This window comes from Mauremys mutica, unplaced genomic scaffold, assembly GCF_020497125.1.
Source record: "Mauremys mutica isolate MM-2020 ecotype Southern unplaced genomic scaffold, ASM2049712v1 Super-Scaffold_100418, whole genome shotgun sequence".
Lineage (NCBI taxonomy): Eukaryota > Metazoa > Chordata > Testudines > Geoemydidae > Mauremys > Mauremys mutica.
The window spans coordinates 237657-256390 of NW_025423337.1; the positions used below are offsets into that span (position 1 = coordinate 237657).

At 43.0% G+C, this 18734-nt stretch overlaps 1 protein-coding gene across 1 annotated transcript in view; it reads left to right on the forward strand.

Moving 5' to 3' along the window:
- The window catches only part of LOC123361231 (pappalysin-1-like), a 248369-nt gene that overhangs the window by 78967 nt on the left and 150668 nt on the right, over positions 1-18734 (forward strand). The window contains 2 exon segments of the mRNA XM_045001347.1: positions 2426-2547; positions 11507-12014. Of these exon segments, the coding sequence (XP_044857282.1) occupies positions 2426-2547; positions 11507-12014 (630 nt within the window).

Sequence of the window (18734 nt, forward strand, 5' to 3'; positions counted from 1 at the left end):
AGACTGAGAACTATTAGCTATTAGGGGCTAATAAACAAATTACTATTAGGGTCTAAAACAAATGCATGATGATAATTCTGCGTTTCACTTACTTAGTATCTTTCATCCCAGGATCTTAAAGCATTTTACAAATGTTAATTAGTTGAGCCCTATTATTTACTCAAACCATGACTAACTCAATAGTTAACACGTCCTATGAAATAGTTTAGTGGAGTTAACCGGTGTGTTGGTCTCTATAAGGGTACGTCTACACTACCCGCTGGATTGGCGGATAGCAAGCTATCTATCGGGGATCGATTTATTGTGTGTAGTGTAGATGCGATAAATCAATCCCCGATCGTATTCCCGTCGACTGCTGAAATCCAGCAGTGCGAGAGGCAGAAGCAAAGTCAACAGGAGAGCCACGGCCATTGATCCAGCGCCGTGAGGATGCGAAGTAAGTAATTGTAATTCGATCTAAGATACATCGATTTCAGCTATGCTATTCTCGTAGCTGAAGTTGCATATCTTAGATTGATCCTCCTCCCCCAGTGCAGACCAGGCCTTAAAGTCACATGATATCGTTCTGCTCCCTGAATGGGTGGTCAACTTTTTTTGAATGGAAGACCCACAAATGATGAAAGCAGGTAACACATCATAGAATAATAGAAGTGTAGGACTGGAATGGACCTCAGTAGGTCATCGAATCCAGTACCCTGCACTCAAGGCAGGACTATGTAATAACTAGATGGTTCCTGACAGGAGTTTGCCTAACCTGTTCTTAAAAACCTCCAGTGACAGAGATTCCACAACCTCCCTAGGCAATTTGTTCCAGTGCTTAACTACCCTGTCTGGAAGTTTTTCCTAATGTCCAACCTAAACCTCCCTTGCTGCAATTTAAGCCTATTGCTTTTTGTCCCATCCTCAGAAATTAATGACAACAATTGTTCACCCTCCTCCTTGTAACAACCTTGTATGTACTTGAGAACTGTAATCATGTCTCCCCTCACTCTCCTTTTTTCAAGACTAAACAAACCAATTTTTTTTCAATCTTCCCTCATAGGTCATGTTTTCTAGACCAGTGTTTCTCAACAATCAGTCCATGGACCAGCACCGGTCCCTGAGATCTCCCTGACACAGATTAGGAAGGCAGCAAGCTGGTCCCTGGTAACAAAAAAGGTTGAGAAACACTGTTCTAGACCTCTAATCATTTTTATTGCTCTCATTTGGACTTTCTCCAATTTGTCCACATCTTTCCTGAATGTGGCACCCAGAACTGGACACACTACTGCAGCTGAGACCTTATCAGCATGGAGTAGAGCAGAAGAATTACCAGTACTTCTCGTGTCTTGCTTTCAACACTCCTGCTAATACGTCCAGAATGATGTTTGCTTTTTTTGCAACAGTGTTACGCTATTGACTTACATTTAACTTGTGATACACTATAACCCCCAGATCCCTTTCCACAGTACTCCTTAGGCAGACATTTCCAATTTTGTATTTTTACAGTGTATTGTTCCTTCCTAACTGGAGTACTTTGCATTTTTCCGTATTGAATTTCATCCTGTTTGGATTCAGCCATTTGTCCGGGTTGTCCAGATCATTTTGAATTTTAATCCTATCCTCCGACCTCGCAGTCCCTCTGAGCTTGGTATCGTCCACAAACTCTATAAACGTAATCTCTCTATGCCACATCTTTGAATGGATAATCCATTTGTGCCAAAATTTGTGATCCCTTCATGATCTGCAAACACTTTTCAAAAATACTTCCAAATGAATAAGGGCCAGAGGCATTGCAAACTGCCGGGCAGGCCAGATCTTCAGCTGGTGCAAATCAGTATCGCTTTATTGAAGTCAATGGAGGTATGCCAATTTACACCCGTTGAGGTTCTGGCCCTGTGCGCTTTTTAGTAAAAATATTTGTGAATCAGTGAGGTTGGTTTGTTGTTTGGTTTTTTCCCATACTCTACCAGCTTTGCTCACAGAACCTTATTCAGGTAGCTGTTATTAACCATATTTTACAGATGGGGAAATTGCAGCAGCAGAAGTGCCTTACCTAATGTCATGCATGAAGTCCATGACAGAGCCAGGAATTGAACTGAACTCTCCTGCTGCCTATTTCTCTGCTTTAGCAACTGGACAGAGTTTTCTTTCATTGGAGTTTGATCCAGTTGTAGCGAAGAAAAAACAAATAACCCAGCATGGTTTTACAAGTTGCTGTCATTTCATATTCTGTACTCATTTTAAAAACACAGATGCAGTCTTCACAGGCTATTAGCTGAACCCTACGGAAGGTCATGCTGCAAAGTGCTGTTTGCCAATGCCCTAAGAAAAGGGGGTTAAGTGGAATTGAATTCTAAGTCTTGTGGCTTTTAGTATTGTAGGAGAAGCAGCTCATTCAGCTGTTACTAAGTTGATGTGTTCTCCTGTTTTCCTGGCTTCCTAGAGAAGTGGGATCAGCATGCGATCTGTGTACAGAAGGAAGAGTCCTGGTGCAATATGCCTTCGGTGCCTCTTCACCAATGCCATGTGATCCATCTGGGCACTGGAGTCCACGGGAAGCAGAAGGTAAGTCGGAGGGAGGGATGGCTCTGCCACGGAAGGGAAAAGGTGGGGGATGGGGGGAAACACTGGAGATGGGAAAGAAGGGAGAACAACAGAGAGGTAGAAAGGGGCAAAATGAGGAAGAGAGGAGGTTAACATTGGTTATCTTTTCATGTGGCATGAATGAAAATAAAGGGCAGAGAAGCACACAGGACCAGCTTCTGCCATGGCATAGCTCATTAGCTGAAATCTGTGTGCTCAGACATACCTGTACAGCTCCTAGTTCAGTCAGTGGGAGTTGAGCATGAATTTCTGAGAGCAGAACTGTGCCAAGAAACCGTGACTAATCTGATTTGTAATGTGAAGTGAAAGAGGTGCCGGCAGAGAGGCCTGTTTACATTAACTCACAAAAATGCAATGTTTCATTTTATTTATTGAGGTCCAGATTCTACCACCTTTACTCGCATTGGGTAGTACCTTAGTCCAGGAGTAGCCTCATTGAAAGCAGTGGGGACTACTTGCAGAGCAAAGTACTCGGCAGTAGGAATAAGGGAGGCAAAATCACTTCCTTGATTAATTAATGAACTGCTTGATTAATTTCAATGTATCACAAATGGCAAGTGCTGACTTATGGGTGTTACTGTGAATAGTCCTGCATAGCAATTAATGCCAAGAAATTTAAAAAAACCCAACAACACAGCACAAGTTTAAATGTTTGCCTGCTGGTTATGCAGTGTTAGCTCAACAAGGTGAGAAAAAGCTTGGGAGAGTTGATTCCCTGCTCAGTTACACCCAATTTACATGGGGTAGCTCTGTCCATTTCAATGGAGTTATACCAGTGTAGAACTGATTTAAGACAATGGAGAATTGGGCCCCAGATTTTTATAAACCACCTTCCTAGTGTATCTTAATATAGGATCCTTCACTGGTTTCTGGGGACTGCAGAACCTTTTCCATATTTTAGAAGAAAAACTTTTTCAGCAGGAATCCTTGCTATATAGTTCCTTTCCCCCTTTTCATCCATGTGAAGCAGATTTTTGTCCAAGCACTGATTATTCCAGTTTTAGATTCAGCTATTAAGCTGGATATTTTACGAGCACTGCAACTGAGACTCAGATCATGGTATGAAATGTTTTTTCTGAGGTTGGTAGTAATTGAACTGGTTTTCCATAAGAAGCTGTGACCCATTGTTGGTTTCACCTCATCAAGATGATCAGGGAATCAGAAATGGGCGAGACAGCTGTCAAAGGTTTTGGTCTCCTTAAAGAGGGTGAGAGACAGAAAATAGATTGTGTGAATAATTCACATTGAATAACTTATTTGGTGTATCTAGCCTCTTCTTTTTTTTTCTGTCCGTTGAATGTCCACAAGCAGATCTCAGTGCTCTCAAATGCATCCCCCATTGAAGTTCATCTGACAGATTGGTCACATTTTTAAAGTCTGTGTTTTAATCACAAACAGTGAATGGATGATACTCAAAAGTTAAAACATGTTTTGTGATTGGTTGTAGAAATTCCATGCCATTATTTCTGTTCCTTGACTTGTTGACTTATAACTACTATAATCTAGAGGAGGTACGAAGAAGCCAATAGGGCTTTGTATCTTTCACGGTGAGGGAGCAGAGAAGCAGGATTAGAGCATTTTGGATCCCTTGAAATAGAGCTGTATAGAGGATGGAAGTCTCATTTCACAAAGGATCTTGAGATTTCAAACTCTGGCTTTATTCAGAATCAGACCGAAAATAGAAAACTTCTAAATTCTCCACGAAGGAAAATTCTCTCCTCCCCCCCAATTAGTTTTGGGTCTCAGTCAACCCATTTTGTTTCTATTCATTTTGTTACATGTTGATGTTCTTTATACCTTTTCTAATATATCATAAATATAATACAAAAGATAAACAATGTTAAAACAATGTCATTTCAAAACAAAAGATCGAAATGTTTCAACATTGTCAAAACTCACCCCCCATCCCAGTTTTCTTCCAAAATGAAATTCTGGTGAAATCAACCCCATTCTGCAAAGCATAATGATTTTGACAGACCCGCACAATGCATTGGAATATGGGGTTCTGGCGAAATTTTTCCAACTAGTGCTAATTTGAAACCACCTTTTCCTTCTGGATCACACAGGCCTAGCCAGAGGCAATATTGCTAAAAAAAATAGGCGACTGTAAGATATTACTAGCGGGACACAGAGTTTACATTTAATTTCCTCTTGTCGCAGTGTGTGTGCCTGCATATTCTTAGCTATGAAAAGTGCAGTCAGATCCTTATCTATCTCATTCAATTGCAGTTGGGCCATAGCTTTAGCGAGGGGTTTTGGAAACTGTGTCCTGCTGCTGTCTTAATCAACCATGTCCTCTCCCATATATAAGATATACTAAGTGGATGGCATTTTTAATTTTCCATCATCACCACCCAGTCACTGGCATATGATAACTGTGTGTGTTTGGGTTTGCGCACTTGGTCTTAGTTGCAAATAGCCGAGTTAGATCATTACCTGTCGTGGTTAATTGTTTATCTGCGAGTAGTCAGCAAGCTTAAAAATCACTTTCTGCAATGATTCATGTGTGTAAACACTCCCCTACTTGAATGGTCGTGGAAAGCAGCCCTAAAAGTGGAAAAGGCATGGTCAAAACAAGCTCATTTTAAAGTTTGAGCCAATATTCCTGGGAAATACTTTGTGGTGCTCTTCCAGCTTACCAGAGAACCACAGTTCTCACCTGCATCAAAAGCTACAATGAACCCAATTGGTGCAATTTCGAACCTTAAGTTCTCTTTGTCAGTCAAGGGTAGGTTGTGGCTGCCTGTGTCATACTGATTAAGGGAAGTCTGGGAACATGGAATAGCCATGGTGGGTCAGACCACTGAACAATCCAGTACCCTGCCTCTGACAATGGCCAAATACATTGCTCAAGAGCAGTTCATTCCATATTCGAATTTGAGCTGTCTTAATCGGACCCATAGGTCACATGGTATGTGTCTTTGCCCTAAATGAATGTGTGCAACTGAGTGAATCGGGGTTTAGTGTGGTCACTCATGCTTGCAAATCCAAAATGCACTCTTCGTGTCCGTTCTGCACTGCTTGCGTAGGATCTGACATTGCTATGATCATTCCCGCCAATTAACTCATTTACTGGCATATTTGCAGTAGACGAACATAAAAGGGGCATGAAGCGAATTTGTTTAAAAGTGCTGCCATCCATTTGGTACTTTTTCCTTTTGCCATAGTCACCTTGCTGTAGAAACCCAAAGGTGTGTGGACTAGGACTTTTCAGACTCTCCACAGTTAAATATAAACTTTTATCCAAGCTCAATTCACAGTGTCTGATTAATCATAAATTCAAACATTCCAAGGCCAGAAGAGACCACCATGATCATCTTGTCTAAAATCCAGCATAACGCAGGCCCTAGAACTTCCCCAAAAGAATCTTTTAAAAAAAAAAAAAAGCATCCAGTCTTGATTTTAAAATTGTCAGTAATGGAGAATCCACCATGAATCTTGGTAGGTTATTCTGGTGGTGAATTACTCTCACTGTTTAAAATGTACACCTTATTCCAGCTTGATTTTGTCTAATTTCAGCTTCAAGCCATTGGATTGTGTTATACCTTTATCTGCTAGACCAGGGGTCAGCAACCTTTCAGAAGTGCTGTGCCGAGTCTTCATTTATTCACTCTAATTTAAGGTTTCACGTGCCAGTAATACAGTTTAATATTTTTAGAAGGTCTCTTTCCATAAGTCTATAATATATAACTAAACTATGGTTGTATGTAAAGTAAATAAGGTTTTTTAAATGTTTAAGAAGCTTCATTTTAAATTAAATTAAAATGCAGAGGCCCCCGGACCTGTGGCCAGGACCCGGGCAGTGTGAGTGCCACTGAAAATCAACTCGTGTGCCGCCTTCGGCACACGTGCCATAGGTTACCTACCTCTGTGCTAGACTGAAGAGCCCATTATCAAATATTTGTTCCCCGTGTAAGTACTTATAAACTGTGATCAAATGACCCCTTAACCTTCTCTTTGTTAAGCTAAATTAATTGAGCTTCCTGAAATTCTTTAAAGTGGTAAGGTCTGTAGTTTGCTCAGGCTTTCAGTCTATGCAGGGCCGTGGCCAGGTATATAGTGTAGCTAGTCAGAACTGCTGTTGCTTAGTATGGATAAATGTCCAGTATTAAACTCTCTGCAGTTGGAGTGAAATTCACCCTTGTGGGTGAGTTAGCCCATTGGCTGTGTAAGTGTTGCACAGGGATTGTGCTGGCAGGGGTGGATTCCACCCTTTCTAAGGATGTCTCTCATTTGTGCCAGAGGAGTCTGCCTTGCAACATGTAGGGGATTTGAAAACCTGTGATAAGAAAGGGGGGAAGGTGAATGGAAGAAAGACAATGTGGTCCAGTGGATGGGACGCTGGCTTTCGGAACCCTGGGTTCTACTCCTGGCTCTGCCACTCACGCACTGTGTGACCGTTTTAAAAGAGCCCCACCTCAAGCCTGATTTTCAGAGGCACTGAGTGCTTGCAATTCCCAGGGAAGCCAAAGTGAGCCATGGGTGCACCATGCCACCGAAAATCCTGCCCGACATGTATCGGTTTGGGCGCCCAAAAACGGGAAGCCAAAGCCAGTGGCCACCTTTGAAAACCTGGGCCTGGCCTCAAACCACTCTGTGCCTCAATGTCCCCATTTGCCAGATGGCAATGATAGCACTTACCCTCCCCCGTCGACGATCCCTTGGGGATCTGTGGGTAAAACGTTTTCTTCGGGCTGCTGTCAGGGGCTCAGTGTACCAGCTACCACGTAACTGTTGGACCTGACCACGCATACACACCGCAGCAAATGTTCTGAGATAATCTGAGCTGGATAGATTTTTTTTTGCTACTCAGATTGATCTAACACTCAATACTTGTAAGCCTAGCAAGAATGAGGTGGCGGGGTGGCTCAGCAGTTGCCCAGTTGGAATAGTAAGAAAGGGGGAGCTAACTAAATAAATAGCACAGAGCTTGAAACAGAGCCCTGGCTTCCTTCACAATATGTCAGCGCTACTTGAGCTTGGGTCTTTTTCCATGCCTGAGGTAAGTGGCATTCCCACTGCACAGTGCTCTGTGTGAGGGGTAGAAAGGCTACGTCTGGAGGGGGCTAATGGGGAAAGGGTGTCACTCTTTGGCCCTCTGCCAGGACTGCACTTGCTGTAGAGAAATCATTCTGCATCTGGACTCCTTTTGACTGAACTGGAGTGTCTGTCCTACCAGCCGACCTTCAGGGAAAGAAAATGACTTATGAGGAGAGGCTGAGGGAACTGGGATTGTTTAGTCTGCAGAAGAGAAGAATGAGGGGGGATTTGATAGCTGCTTTCAACTACCTGAAAGGGGGTTCCAAAGAGGATATATCTAGACTGTTCTCAGTGGTAGAAGATGACAGAACAAGGAGTAATGGTCTCAAGTTGCAGAGGGGGAGGTTTAGGTTGGATATTAGGAAAAACGTTTTCACTAGTAGGGTGGTGAAGAACTGGAATGGGTTACCTAGGGAGGTAGTGGAATCTCCTTCCTTAGAGGTTTTTAAGGTCAGGCTTGACAAAGCCCTGGCTGGGATGATTTAGTTGGGTTTGGTCCTGCTTTGAGCAGGGGGTTGGACTAGATGACCTCCTGAGGTCCCTTCCAACCCTGAGATTCTATGATTCTATGATTCTATGAAAATGAATAATAAAGCATATTTCTAACACTTCAGACGATGAGAAAAACTCATACGTTGGCATTTTCTTTTTAAATTAACACTCATGTCCTCTCTTAATTGTGTTTGACCAATGCTTTGTTTCCCTTCTTTTCTTCCTCTATTACATTCAGCTGTGCACTCTCTCTCTCTCTTTATCTTTACTTTCCCTTCCTTCTCTCCTCTGCTATGTATTCTCTCTGTCCAGCTGACTCCCTCTCCGTGTGGTTATTTGGGAAGGAAGAGGGAATTTATAGCTCGCACTGGATTCTGTTACCGACTGTTCCACCCATCCGACCTCTCTGGATCTTTCAGTACATGATTTCATGCCAGATTGTAATGTTACCAACTATTTGGGAGCCCAGCAAGCATTGTGGCTTTCATTAGCTTTTAGTAATACCTCCTGTGTTGTAGAGCAAAGCCAGTGGTGAGAAATGTAAGAGTACATTTTCTCGTCATTTCGTCACAATGGGTGAAATTCACCCAGCACAGAGCCAACACAAGGTTGATGCACCACTTCTGTCCACACACACCTGCCCCTGGAAATTTCCACTGCTTGCATCCGAAGAAGTGGGTATTCACCCACGAAAGCTCATGCTGTAAAACGTCTGTTAGTCTATAAGGTGCCACAGGATTCTTTGCCACTTCCGTCCAAAAACCTGGGCTTCCATGACACGGCATCAATAGTGAATTTCACCCAAAGAGCCTCTGTGAACATTTCAACCTCTTAACCACACAATGTAGTTGCCCTTCAGAGTTATCAAATGCACTTAATTTTTTTCTTTGTGTCCTTTGGAGAGAAATGGATTATTTGAAAGTGATTCATAGATTCCTAGGCCAGAAGGCACCATTATGATCATCTAGTCTGACCTTCTGTCTAACACAGGCCAGAGAACTTCCCCATCACTCTCACTGTTAAAAAATTATGCCTTATTTCCAGTCTGAATTTGTCCAACTTCAGCTTCCAGCCACTGGATCATGTTATAGCGTTTTCTGCTAGACTGAAGAGCCCTGTATTGAATATGTATTCCCCATGTAGGTGCTTATACGCTGTAATCAAATCACCCCTTAACTTTCTCTTTGTTAAACTAAACAGATTGAGCCTCTTGAGTCTGTCATCACAAGCCTGGTTTTCTAATCTTTTAATCATATTCCTGGCTCTTCTCTGAGTCCTCTCTAGTTTTCAACATTCTTTTTGAATTGAAGACACCAGAAATAGACACACTGTTCCAGCCGTGGTCAGACCAGTGCCAAACAGAGAGGGAAATCACCTCTCTTCTACTCAAGATTCCCCTGTTTATGCATCCAAGGATCCCATTAGCCCTTTTATCCAGTGTCGGACTGGGAGCGCATGTTCAGCTGGTTATCCACCAAAACCGTCAAATCCTTTTCAGAGTCACTGCATTCCAGGATAGAGTTCCACCCCCCGCATCCTCTAAGTATGACATACTTTCTTTGTTCCTAGATATATACATTTAGATTTAGCCATATTAAAATACCTATTGTTTGAATGCAACTAGTTTACCCAGAAATCCAAATTGGTCTGTATCAGTGACCTGTCCTTTTTATTATTTACCACTCTCCCAATTTTTGTGTCATCTGCAAAATGTATCAGTGATTGATTTTTTTTGTTTACTTCGTCATTAATAAAAAATATGAAAGAATGTAGAACCAAGAACAGAATCTTGCAGGACGCCACTAGAAACATTCCCTGTTGATGACGATTTCCTGTTTACAGTTATTTTTAGAGATCTATCAGTTAGCCAGTTTTAAATACATGTAATGCGTGCCATGTTCATTTTTTATCATTCTAGTTTTTTAACCAAAATGTCATGCTGCACCAAGTCAAATGCCTTATAAAAATCTATGTCTATTACAGCAACATTATTACCTTTATCAGCAAAACTTATAATCTTATAAAAAATCAAATTAGTTTGACAGGATCTACTTTCCATACACCCACATTGATCTACATTAATTATATTACGCTCTTTTATTTCTTTAATCAAGTCCCATATGAGCCGCTCCATTATCTTGTCCCAGCTTGATGTCATATGGACAGGCCCATAACTACTCAGATAATCCCATTTACTCTTTTAAAATATTGGCACAACATTATCTTCCTTCTAGGCTTCCTGAATTTTCCTAGTGTTCCAAAACTTATTGAAAATCAACATTAACAGTCCAGTAAGCTCCGCAGCCAACTCTTTAAAAACTCTTGGATGTAAGTTATCTGAATCTGCTGATTTGAAAATATCTAACTTTAGTAGCTATTGTTTAACATCCTCCTGAGATACTAGTGGAATGGACAGAACATTATCCTCATCATATGATGAGAGTGCATCATCTGTTCATTCCCCTCCCCCCAAACATGGAATAAATGTATTTATTGAACATTTTCACATTTTCGGTGTTGTTGATAATTCTTCCATTTCCATCCACTTATGGACCAATAGCATTGTAAGGGTTCTTTTTGTTCCTGATATATAATAAAATGCCACAAGGAGGGTATAGTTAGCAGCAGTGGGGTGAAATTAAAGTAACGAGAATTGAGGCTGATTGTTGGAAAGAATCATCTGCCACTGTGAGCTCTTTCAGACTATGGAATAGTCACAGTGGTAGCAACCTTCACTTGAAATTGGAGACTGAAAATACGGGGCCAGGTTTACTGGCACCTCCAGCTGTTTTATGCCTCTCTGGTGACAAAAGGTAGTCCTAAGCTGGGCTCAACCAGCCAGTTAAACTATGTTTATGGTTGTTTTGCATGGCCATCATGTGCTGGTGAATCCAACTCATATTGTACAGTAGGGAACAATCTTGTATTAGCAGTTGGACAGGACAGATTACCGAACAGCTCATTTCTTGCCCTAATTGCTGTGTCAGAAAACCTTTCTGAAATGCAATGTACAGTTTTAGGTAGCCTCCTACCTCCTTCCACAGTCTCTCAGTCCTGATATCTTTCATCCTTAAGAACATAAGAACATAAGAACATAAGAAAGGCCGTACCGGGTCAGACCAAAGGTCCATCTAGCCCAGTATCTGTCTACCGACAGTGGCCAATGCCAGGTGCCCCTGAGGGAGTGAACCTAACAGGCAATGATCAAGTGATCTCTCTCCTGCCATCCATCTCCTTCCATCTAAATGTATAGCTTACCTCCCTGTCTGGAGGTGGCCTGCTCTGCTCTTAGCCTGTAGGTTTGTATTTCAGAAGACTGTGAAATCAGTGCTAAGCCATAGTCTCTAACATCCTTTATCTCTCTTCTTTGCTTCTGCCTTTCCTTCAGGTCACCCTGATGTAGAGCAACCTTGTAAACCCAGTGTCAGGACTTGGAGTCCCAACTCAGGGGTCCACCAGCACACAGTACTGCCAGTCTGTCCCGAGCCCCAGGGCTGCTATCTGGTGCTGGAGTTCCGCTATCCCTTGATCCCAGAGTCCCTCACGGTCTGGGTGACATTCGTCTCCACGGACTGGGACTCCAGCGGAGCAGTGAATGACATCAAGCTTCTAACCATCAGCGGGAAGAACATCTCTCTGGGGCCCCAGAACGTCTTCTGCGACATCCCTCTGACCATCAAGCTGAATGCCAAACAGGTGGGCGAGGAAGTGTACGGCATCCAGATCTACACCCTGGATGAGCACCTGGAGATTGATGCGGCTATGCTGAGCTCCATCCCACGGAGCTTGCTGTGTGCAGACTGTAGACCCATCTGGTACAAAGTGCTTCGGGACCCTCCCTTCCAGACTGGTTCTCCATTTGTCATCTCAAACCTCAGCAGGAGATTCATGGACACGTAAGTATCACTAGTCCGAAGGATGGACAAATTGTTTTGGAAACGTCTCTCCCCATCAAATTACACTGGAATGGCAGGGTTCTGAAATACTTAGAAAGGCTGAGTCTCCACAAGAGAGGGCACTCTCAGGGTATATGTCTGCAACTGGAGGTACCAGAATCACATGAGACAACCTGATCTCATGGGCTTTCCAGCCTCGGTTTGCAGACACAAGAAGTTCAGATCTTTTTTTTTCCGCACAGACTACCAAATACTTATCCAAGTTCTGAACTTTGTGAGAGAACCCAAGAGAGGGTTTGGGGACTAGCATGGTGACACTCAGAAGAATCTCTTTTCTAAGAAATATGTGTGTTGTGGTGGGGAATCATTTGGAGTGGTCTGACTGGGAACACCCAAAGCTGAGGGTGGCAGGCGGGTGGGAGAGAGGGAGGTGCATATATTTCTTTACATTTTTAATGAATTTATTTCAGCTACATTTGCATCCCTCTTATAATCACTTTCTGAAGTTGAGTTTTGTTTGCAGACTTAAATGGGACTTACATGAAACGTGCCTTTTGCAAGTTCTCTGTATATAGGTGAATTTCACACTGGGTTTTAGCCTAAAGCCTGATTAGAAGAGTTATGCTTATCCAATCGGGGAACATAAACATTGTCATGTGACTTTTATGAGGCCAATCAGAACTTAAACTATGCAGAACTTAAGCAAAAGTAAAAAAAAAGGAATAGTGTAATAACTTCAAAGTAATTCATGCTCTGTTCACAGAAAGAAAAAAGCATAACTTTAATAAAAGTATTCTTTAGTAATTACTCACTCACCTTTAGCAACGCAATGAAGCCCTTTTGAAAAGTAACATCAGATAAAAGGAACAAAGCTGCTAAGGAAACCACATGCTAATTAAAAAAAAAGATAATCTTACTACTAATATCTAATAGCAAGGAAGACCACAGCTTCCTAAAAAGTTTCCAAATATAATAAAAGAGACTAATTAACAATCCAATAATTATAAGATACTGCCACTCTGGCAGCCCAATTGTACAACTGAGAGAATGCAAATTGTCTCTGAGCGCATGAGAATCCAGGTTAATTATTAAAACCAAAAAATGTACATCATTGGGACTCCTCAGATGCTTAAAGTTAAGCATGCGCTAAAGTATTTTCCTGGACTGGTGCTTTAAATTGCAGTAGTTGCTGACACTTACAGTAAATAAGGTTATTGACCTATTGGAAATATGGGAAATTGTGAATTTTCCCATGGTTTTTGCTGCAAACGCCTCTTTGCCTGAGAACTGGCCCTTTCTTATTGGAAAAAAGGACTGGTTTTTCTTGAAACATCTGCATTCCTTAGCACAAATTCCACGAAATGGGCCCAACTTTGAGTTCATTGTGGGGGGAAAAAAAACCTTTGAATTCTAAGCACTGTTCTATCAAACTTTGTTCTGAATATTTTTCAGACCTCTATCTGATAGTCCTCTTACCTGGATTTGAGAGAAGACGGATTGCCTTGTGATTAGGGCACTGTCCTGGGATTCAGGACACCGAAGTTCAACTCCCAGCTCTGCTCCAGGTTCTTTTGTGACCTTGGATAAATCATGAGGGACAAAACTTTCAAAAGTACCTAAGACACTTAGGAGCCTAAGTCCTCTTTTTAAAAGTGACTCAGACTCCTAAGTGCCACTGAAAGTCAATGTGTCTTAGGCTCATAAGTTCACGAGTCCCCTCTGAAAATGGGACTTAGGCTTTTATGTCACCTAGAGCCTTTTGCCAATTTTACCGTGGGCTCTTTGTGCCTCAACTCCCTCTCTGTAACATGGGGACAAGAGCACTGCCCTATCTCCTGGGTGGGCTGTGGGTAATAGCTCAGGTACTACAGTGTTGAGGGCCAGATAGATCCCTTGGTAGATTGTGTAGGTGCAGCCTCGGATTGGTTCTTTCTTCTGACATATGGCAGAATCCTTTGTAGTCTCAGTTAAGAGCCAGACTGAAGCAGGATAAGCTTTCCATCATCAGCCTGTGCTGAGTGTTTTTTACTCACCAAGCAGAAAGGAGAAGGCTGCGGGTGGTCCCTCACCAAGGCACCCGTGAAAGAGAAGCTAGAATATGTCCCTATGTAAATAGGTACATGAAATACCGCTTTGAAATATCTCTCAGTCCAGATTCTCTTTTTCCTGCGTGTTTGACTCTGTATAAGTGGAACTCAGCATCCTACTACCAGCTGACAGCGCAGCCCATCTGTTTCTCTGTAAACCCCAGGCCAGTTACTCCTCCTCGTTGTTTTTGCATGTTTCCATATTGACTAGCGTGGCATCCACACATGTATATAAAAATATTATGGAGGAAGTTGCACGTCTCTTCCCCTGCCTCTTCTGACCTTGGACTCTGTTTTCTCTTTTCTTCCTAAAGAAAATATTTGCTTGTTCTGTTATCTCTGAACAAGATCTTTCCCCCAGGTGTGGCAGTGATGAAAGGAAATTTAATTTCTCATACCCTCTTCCTGCTGGTGGAGAGAACATCTCCCTGAGCTGAAAGGGGAGACAGTCTTAATGGATAGCTCTTGCCTCGTCAGCATTAGGTGCTCTTACAGGAGAGAGAAAATAGCTAGAGTAATGTAAACCTTTTATTAAGGAACACAGACCCATCCCAACCCTGCCTGCTCTCAAGTTGAATTAGAATCCCAGCTCTCGGCGCAAGCAGGCTGAGATCAGGGAACGTTTCAAAAGGATGGGGCTGAGATCTGAATGGCCTCTTCATCCCTGCAGATTATAGAGGAACCGGGCAAATCTCAATCGCTTCAGATGACTTTGAACGTCCAGGTTTGCTTGAATCCATTAAACAAAGTGAAACTCATCCGCTATGAACCGAGTATAAACCAAAAATAGGGGGGGAATAAATCAATAAAATAGTCAAACCAGCTGCCGTGTGAAAACGCTGAGTTCTTCCCAGCTGTAGGAATAAGTAGAGAGGGGCCTGGCCTGCAAAGTTCCCCAGTACTCCTGGGGGTTCAGCTCTGGGGTTTTCATTCGGGCTGATCACTAGAAATAATTAGGGATGGTCAAACCAGTTAACACAAAACCTTTTGAACCCTGCTGTCGCTGGGTAGTGTGACCCAGTTAGAGCTGCCGTGGAATCAGTATCTCAGCATTTGTTCTCGAGCAAAAACCCTTGAATTTTTAGGGAGAGTTTATTAAGTCGAGAGAGCCTGGGATGGGAAGCTTTCTCCAAGGTGTTGCCGTCACTCACAAAAGACTTGTCCTGTTTCATAGCCCCAGCAGTCTCCACTGGTCTCCCCCTTTTCATGAGTGCGGCCTTTTTATCAGGAACAAACGTTGGAGAAGAGAAGCCATCAGAGAGCCACCTCTCCGTGTGCATTGGTGGCAATGGGCAGCCTACAAAGAGCCTCTGCACTGACAGAGGTGGTCTGTTCAAAGTTCTCATTTGTATTATAGCTGTACAGTGTGTGCTGGAACTCTGGAGAGACTGAGCTGTCGCTGAAGAGTCCACAGCTGGGTTGTATTGTTCCTATGAATTCCATTACACACTAAAATCCTGGGATCTCTGTCCTCCCGCCACGGGGCATGAGTAACTCCCATTGAAGTCAGTGGCACTTGGCTCCATGGGGAAGAAACTCAGACCCTCACCAAAGATCCCACAATAAAATAGGAACATGAGTGCACAGGGGATACAACAGGGATTTCACAGTGTCCCTAGAAACCTGGGCTCCTGCCTTTATGTCTGTATGTGGCAGTGATGTAAACTGGTACTGAGCCAACCATTCATGTTGCAGTACAGAGAGTTTAGCTATATCCTTAGCTACATGGCAGGTTGTTCATGAAACATGTTTAATTTTTTTATCAATCAGTCGGTTAGGGTTTAGATACAAATGTAACGCTTGTAGCTGGCTATGCAGGAGTGTCCAGGATGGGGAGAAGGTGCATGCGGGCTTTGGCTCCTGTTATTCGCTTTAAATGGTAAGAGGCCATGGAGACATAGTGTGATTTGTATGTGGTAGCAAAAACCCTCTTGATTCTTCACTGTACTATACCAGTTTGACACTGGTGGAACTCCATTGTCTTCAGAGGGGCTTTACTGGTGTAGAACTGAAGTGATGCAAAGACGAGAATCAGACCCCCAAGCTTCATCACAGCCTAACTTTGTATCCTGCCTCTCACACCCATCCCCAGCTTTTTTGGATGGAGAAATCATTTGTATTGTGGCTATAGTGTTACATTTTGCGGCAAGCTGGAGACTGTTAACCACCTAGAGTCTGACCAAATGTGCTTGAAGCTTTTTCTGTTTTGGCCAAGTCTTGGAATCTCCCTTCGTCAGTTGTCATTCAGTCCTCAAGCAAAAGTTTCAGTAAAACCAATTACTGAGTAAGGACTTCAGCAATTAAGGCCCGATCCAAAGCTCATTGAAGTCAATGGTCAATGGGCTTTGTATCAGGCCATTAGCCAATGATGCAGTTGAAAATAATGTGAGGGGAAAAAGGGACGTGACACAACTACTCAGAAGACAGCATACAAATGACTTGAGCAAGAGAGAGGTTGTTGGTCCAAATTGCAATTGACAAACCTGGGCTCCTGAACCCCATCCGTTGCTTGTGTATTCTTGCTAAGAAGCCTGAGGCGAGGCATGGGGAACTGTACAAATTGTTCGTAAAACTTCTGAGGTTTGGAGGCTGGTTTAAGTTTGCTTCCAGAGGTGTCATAGGACACTTGAAAGTGTACGAGACAAGGGCAGCTCCAGATTCCTCTGCAGCATGAATGTGACGGCTAGTCCAAGACAAAGGACTCTGGCTGAAGTAGAGACCTTCAAGATCACTGCCACCAGGCCCTGGGGGGAATTCTTTCCTCACCCCCACACCTCTGACATACATCTTAGACTGGGCAGGGAGGATGACTAATTCTGTTCCCACATGCCAGGTATGAATACCTACCATTGCTCACCCACACGCAGCACACCAAGTGCCTGGCAGAGAGAAACCAAAAAGAGAAAATCCACTTTTTTTCCCCTTTCTACTATTCTCCTTAACATTCCTTTCAGAGCGTTTCCTTCACATGTGCAACGGTACTAACAGCTAAAGTGTATGTTGCTATTATTTACAACCTCCAATAGTATGCTAGGTACTTTACAGGAGAAGTAAACCAGGTCCTTGCTTCAAAGAGCAACAATCAAATGTTAGAGGCTAATATTGCTGCTGTTGGTAGGGATTATACAGCTCCATTTAGCTGATCAGACCTGGCAGCTGGCAGCCACATTCTTTTCTTTTCTTTTCTTTTCTTTTCTTTTCTTTAACTAGTTTACTACTGGTTTAAAAACGCCAGGTTATTTTTGCAAGAGAATGAAATCTGCTTCCCGCCCCCTACAGAAAAGGCATTGCAAGTCTCCCTTGTACCGCCCCCTGCCAAAATGTTCTAGTCCTGACCTGGAGAAGCAAGAGGGCACATTCATTCTCCACTCCGCAGGCAGTTTTTTTCTGTTAAATCTGCACAAAGGTGCCAATTAGCACCAGCTCTGGTGATGGATTGGGATTATTAGCTGTTGTGGTTACTTACATAACACCATAGCTACGTGTGGCACTTCACAAAACACACAGCTCCAGATTCTCTGTGCTGGCTGATCTGCATTTGATGTCAGATCAGGAATGGGAGAGCAAAGGTGGGTTTATGCCTTAGCAGCACTCTGGACCTGACACGGGGCCGAGACCTTTTTTGGCCCCAGATTCAACTTAGGGTGTGTCTACACTGCAACTAGGAAGTGTAATTCCCAGCCTGGGTAGAAATACATGTGCTAGCCCACCAAAAATAGCAGTGTAGTTACGATGGCACCTGCAGCAGTTCAGATTAGCTGCCTGGATACATACCTAGGACCTTGTATGGGAATGTACAAGGCTGTTTTTAACATGCTAGCTCAAGCAGCTGTTTTTAACATGCTAGCTCAAGCAGCGCTAGCACGAGTACATCGGCCTCAGCTGGGAATTACACTCCAGATCTGGTGTAAACCTCACGTTAGAGGAGCTTCAGAGTTGCTCATAGCTGTCTGTGCCTCCTGGGTGATTCCAGCCACAGAGAATAGGTAGAATGCAGAAGCACTCTGGCTATGATTATTTTCTGCCTAGAGATACTTGCTTCTCCAGGGGCTGGGAGCGGCGATGGAAAGTTGCCATTATGCAAAGAAAATCCACAGGAGGCACGTTAAGATGGATTTGCAGCCCTATGCCCTGCCAGAGCCATATAGAGGGGCCAAGAATGTGGCCCACTATTGAGTTGTGGACAGATATCCATTAGAACGTGAACTGATACCACCAACTCAAGCATTGTTGGCCACCAAGCAAGCATTAGTTGAAGATGACAGATTTCAGTCACTACCAGCCATGGTTGCATTTGAACTGGCAACCTAGCAACAGGGTTTTTAGCTGCAAGATGATATGAAGGTTAAATGGGACCTTTCCCATTAGGCAAAATAATTTATTGCAGATGAAACAATCTCAGAGCTGCGGTGAATTAGGCTGTACGTTACTCATGGATAATTACTGTTCGCTGATGTTTCCCTTTTTATGTACCTATTATTTGGGCTTCTAAATAAGGCAAGAAGCCCCAGGAATCTCCCAGGAATAACAAATGCATTTTCTTTGCTTGATTGAGGAAAGAAATATTGGACAGGCACGTGTTATGCAACAACTTAAAAATAACTCCTTTGAAAACCTTGGACTGAGCCTTGAA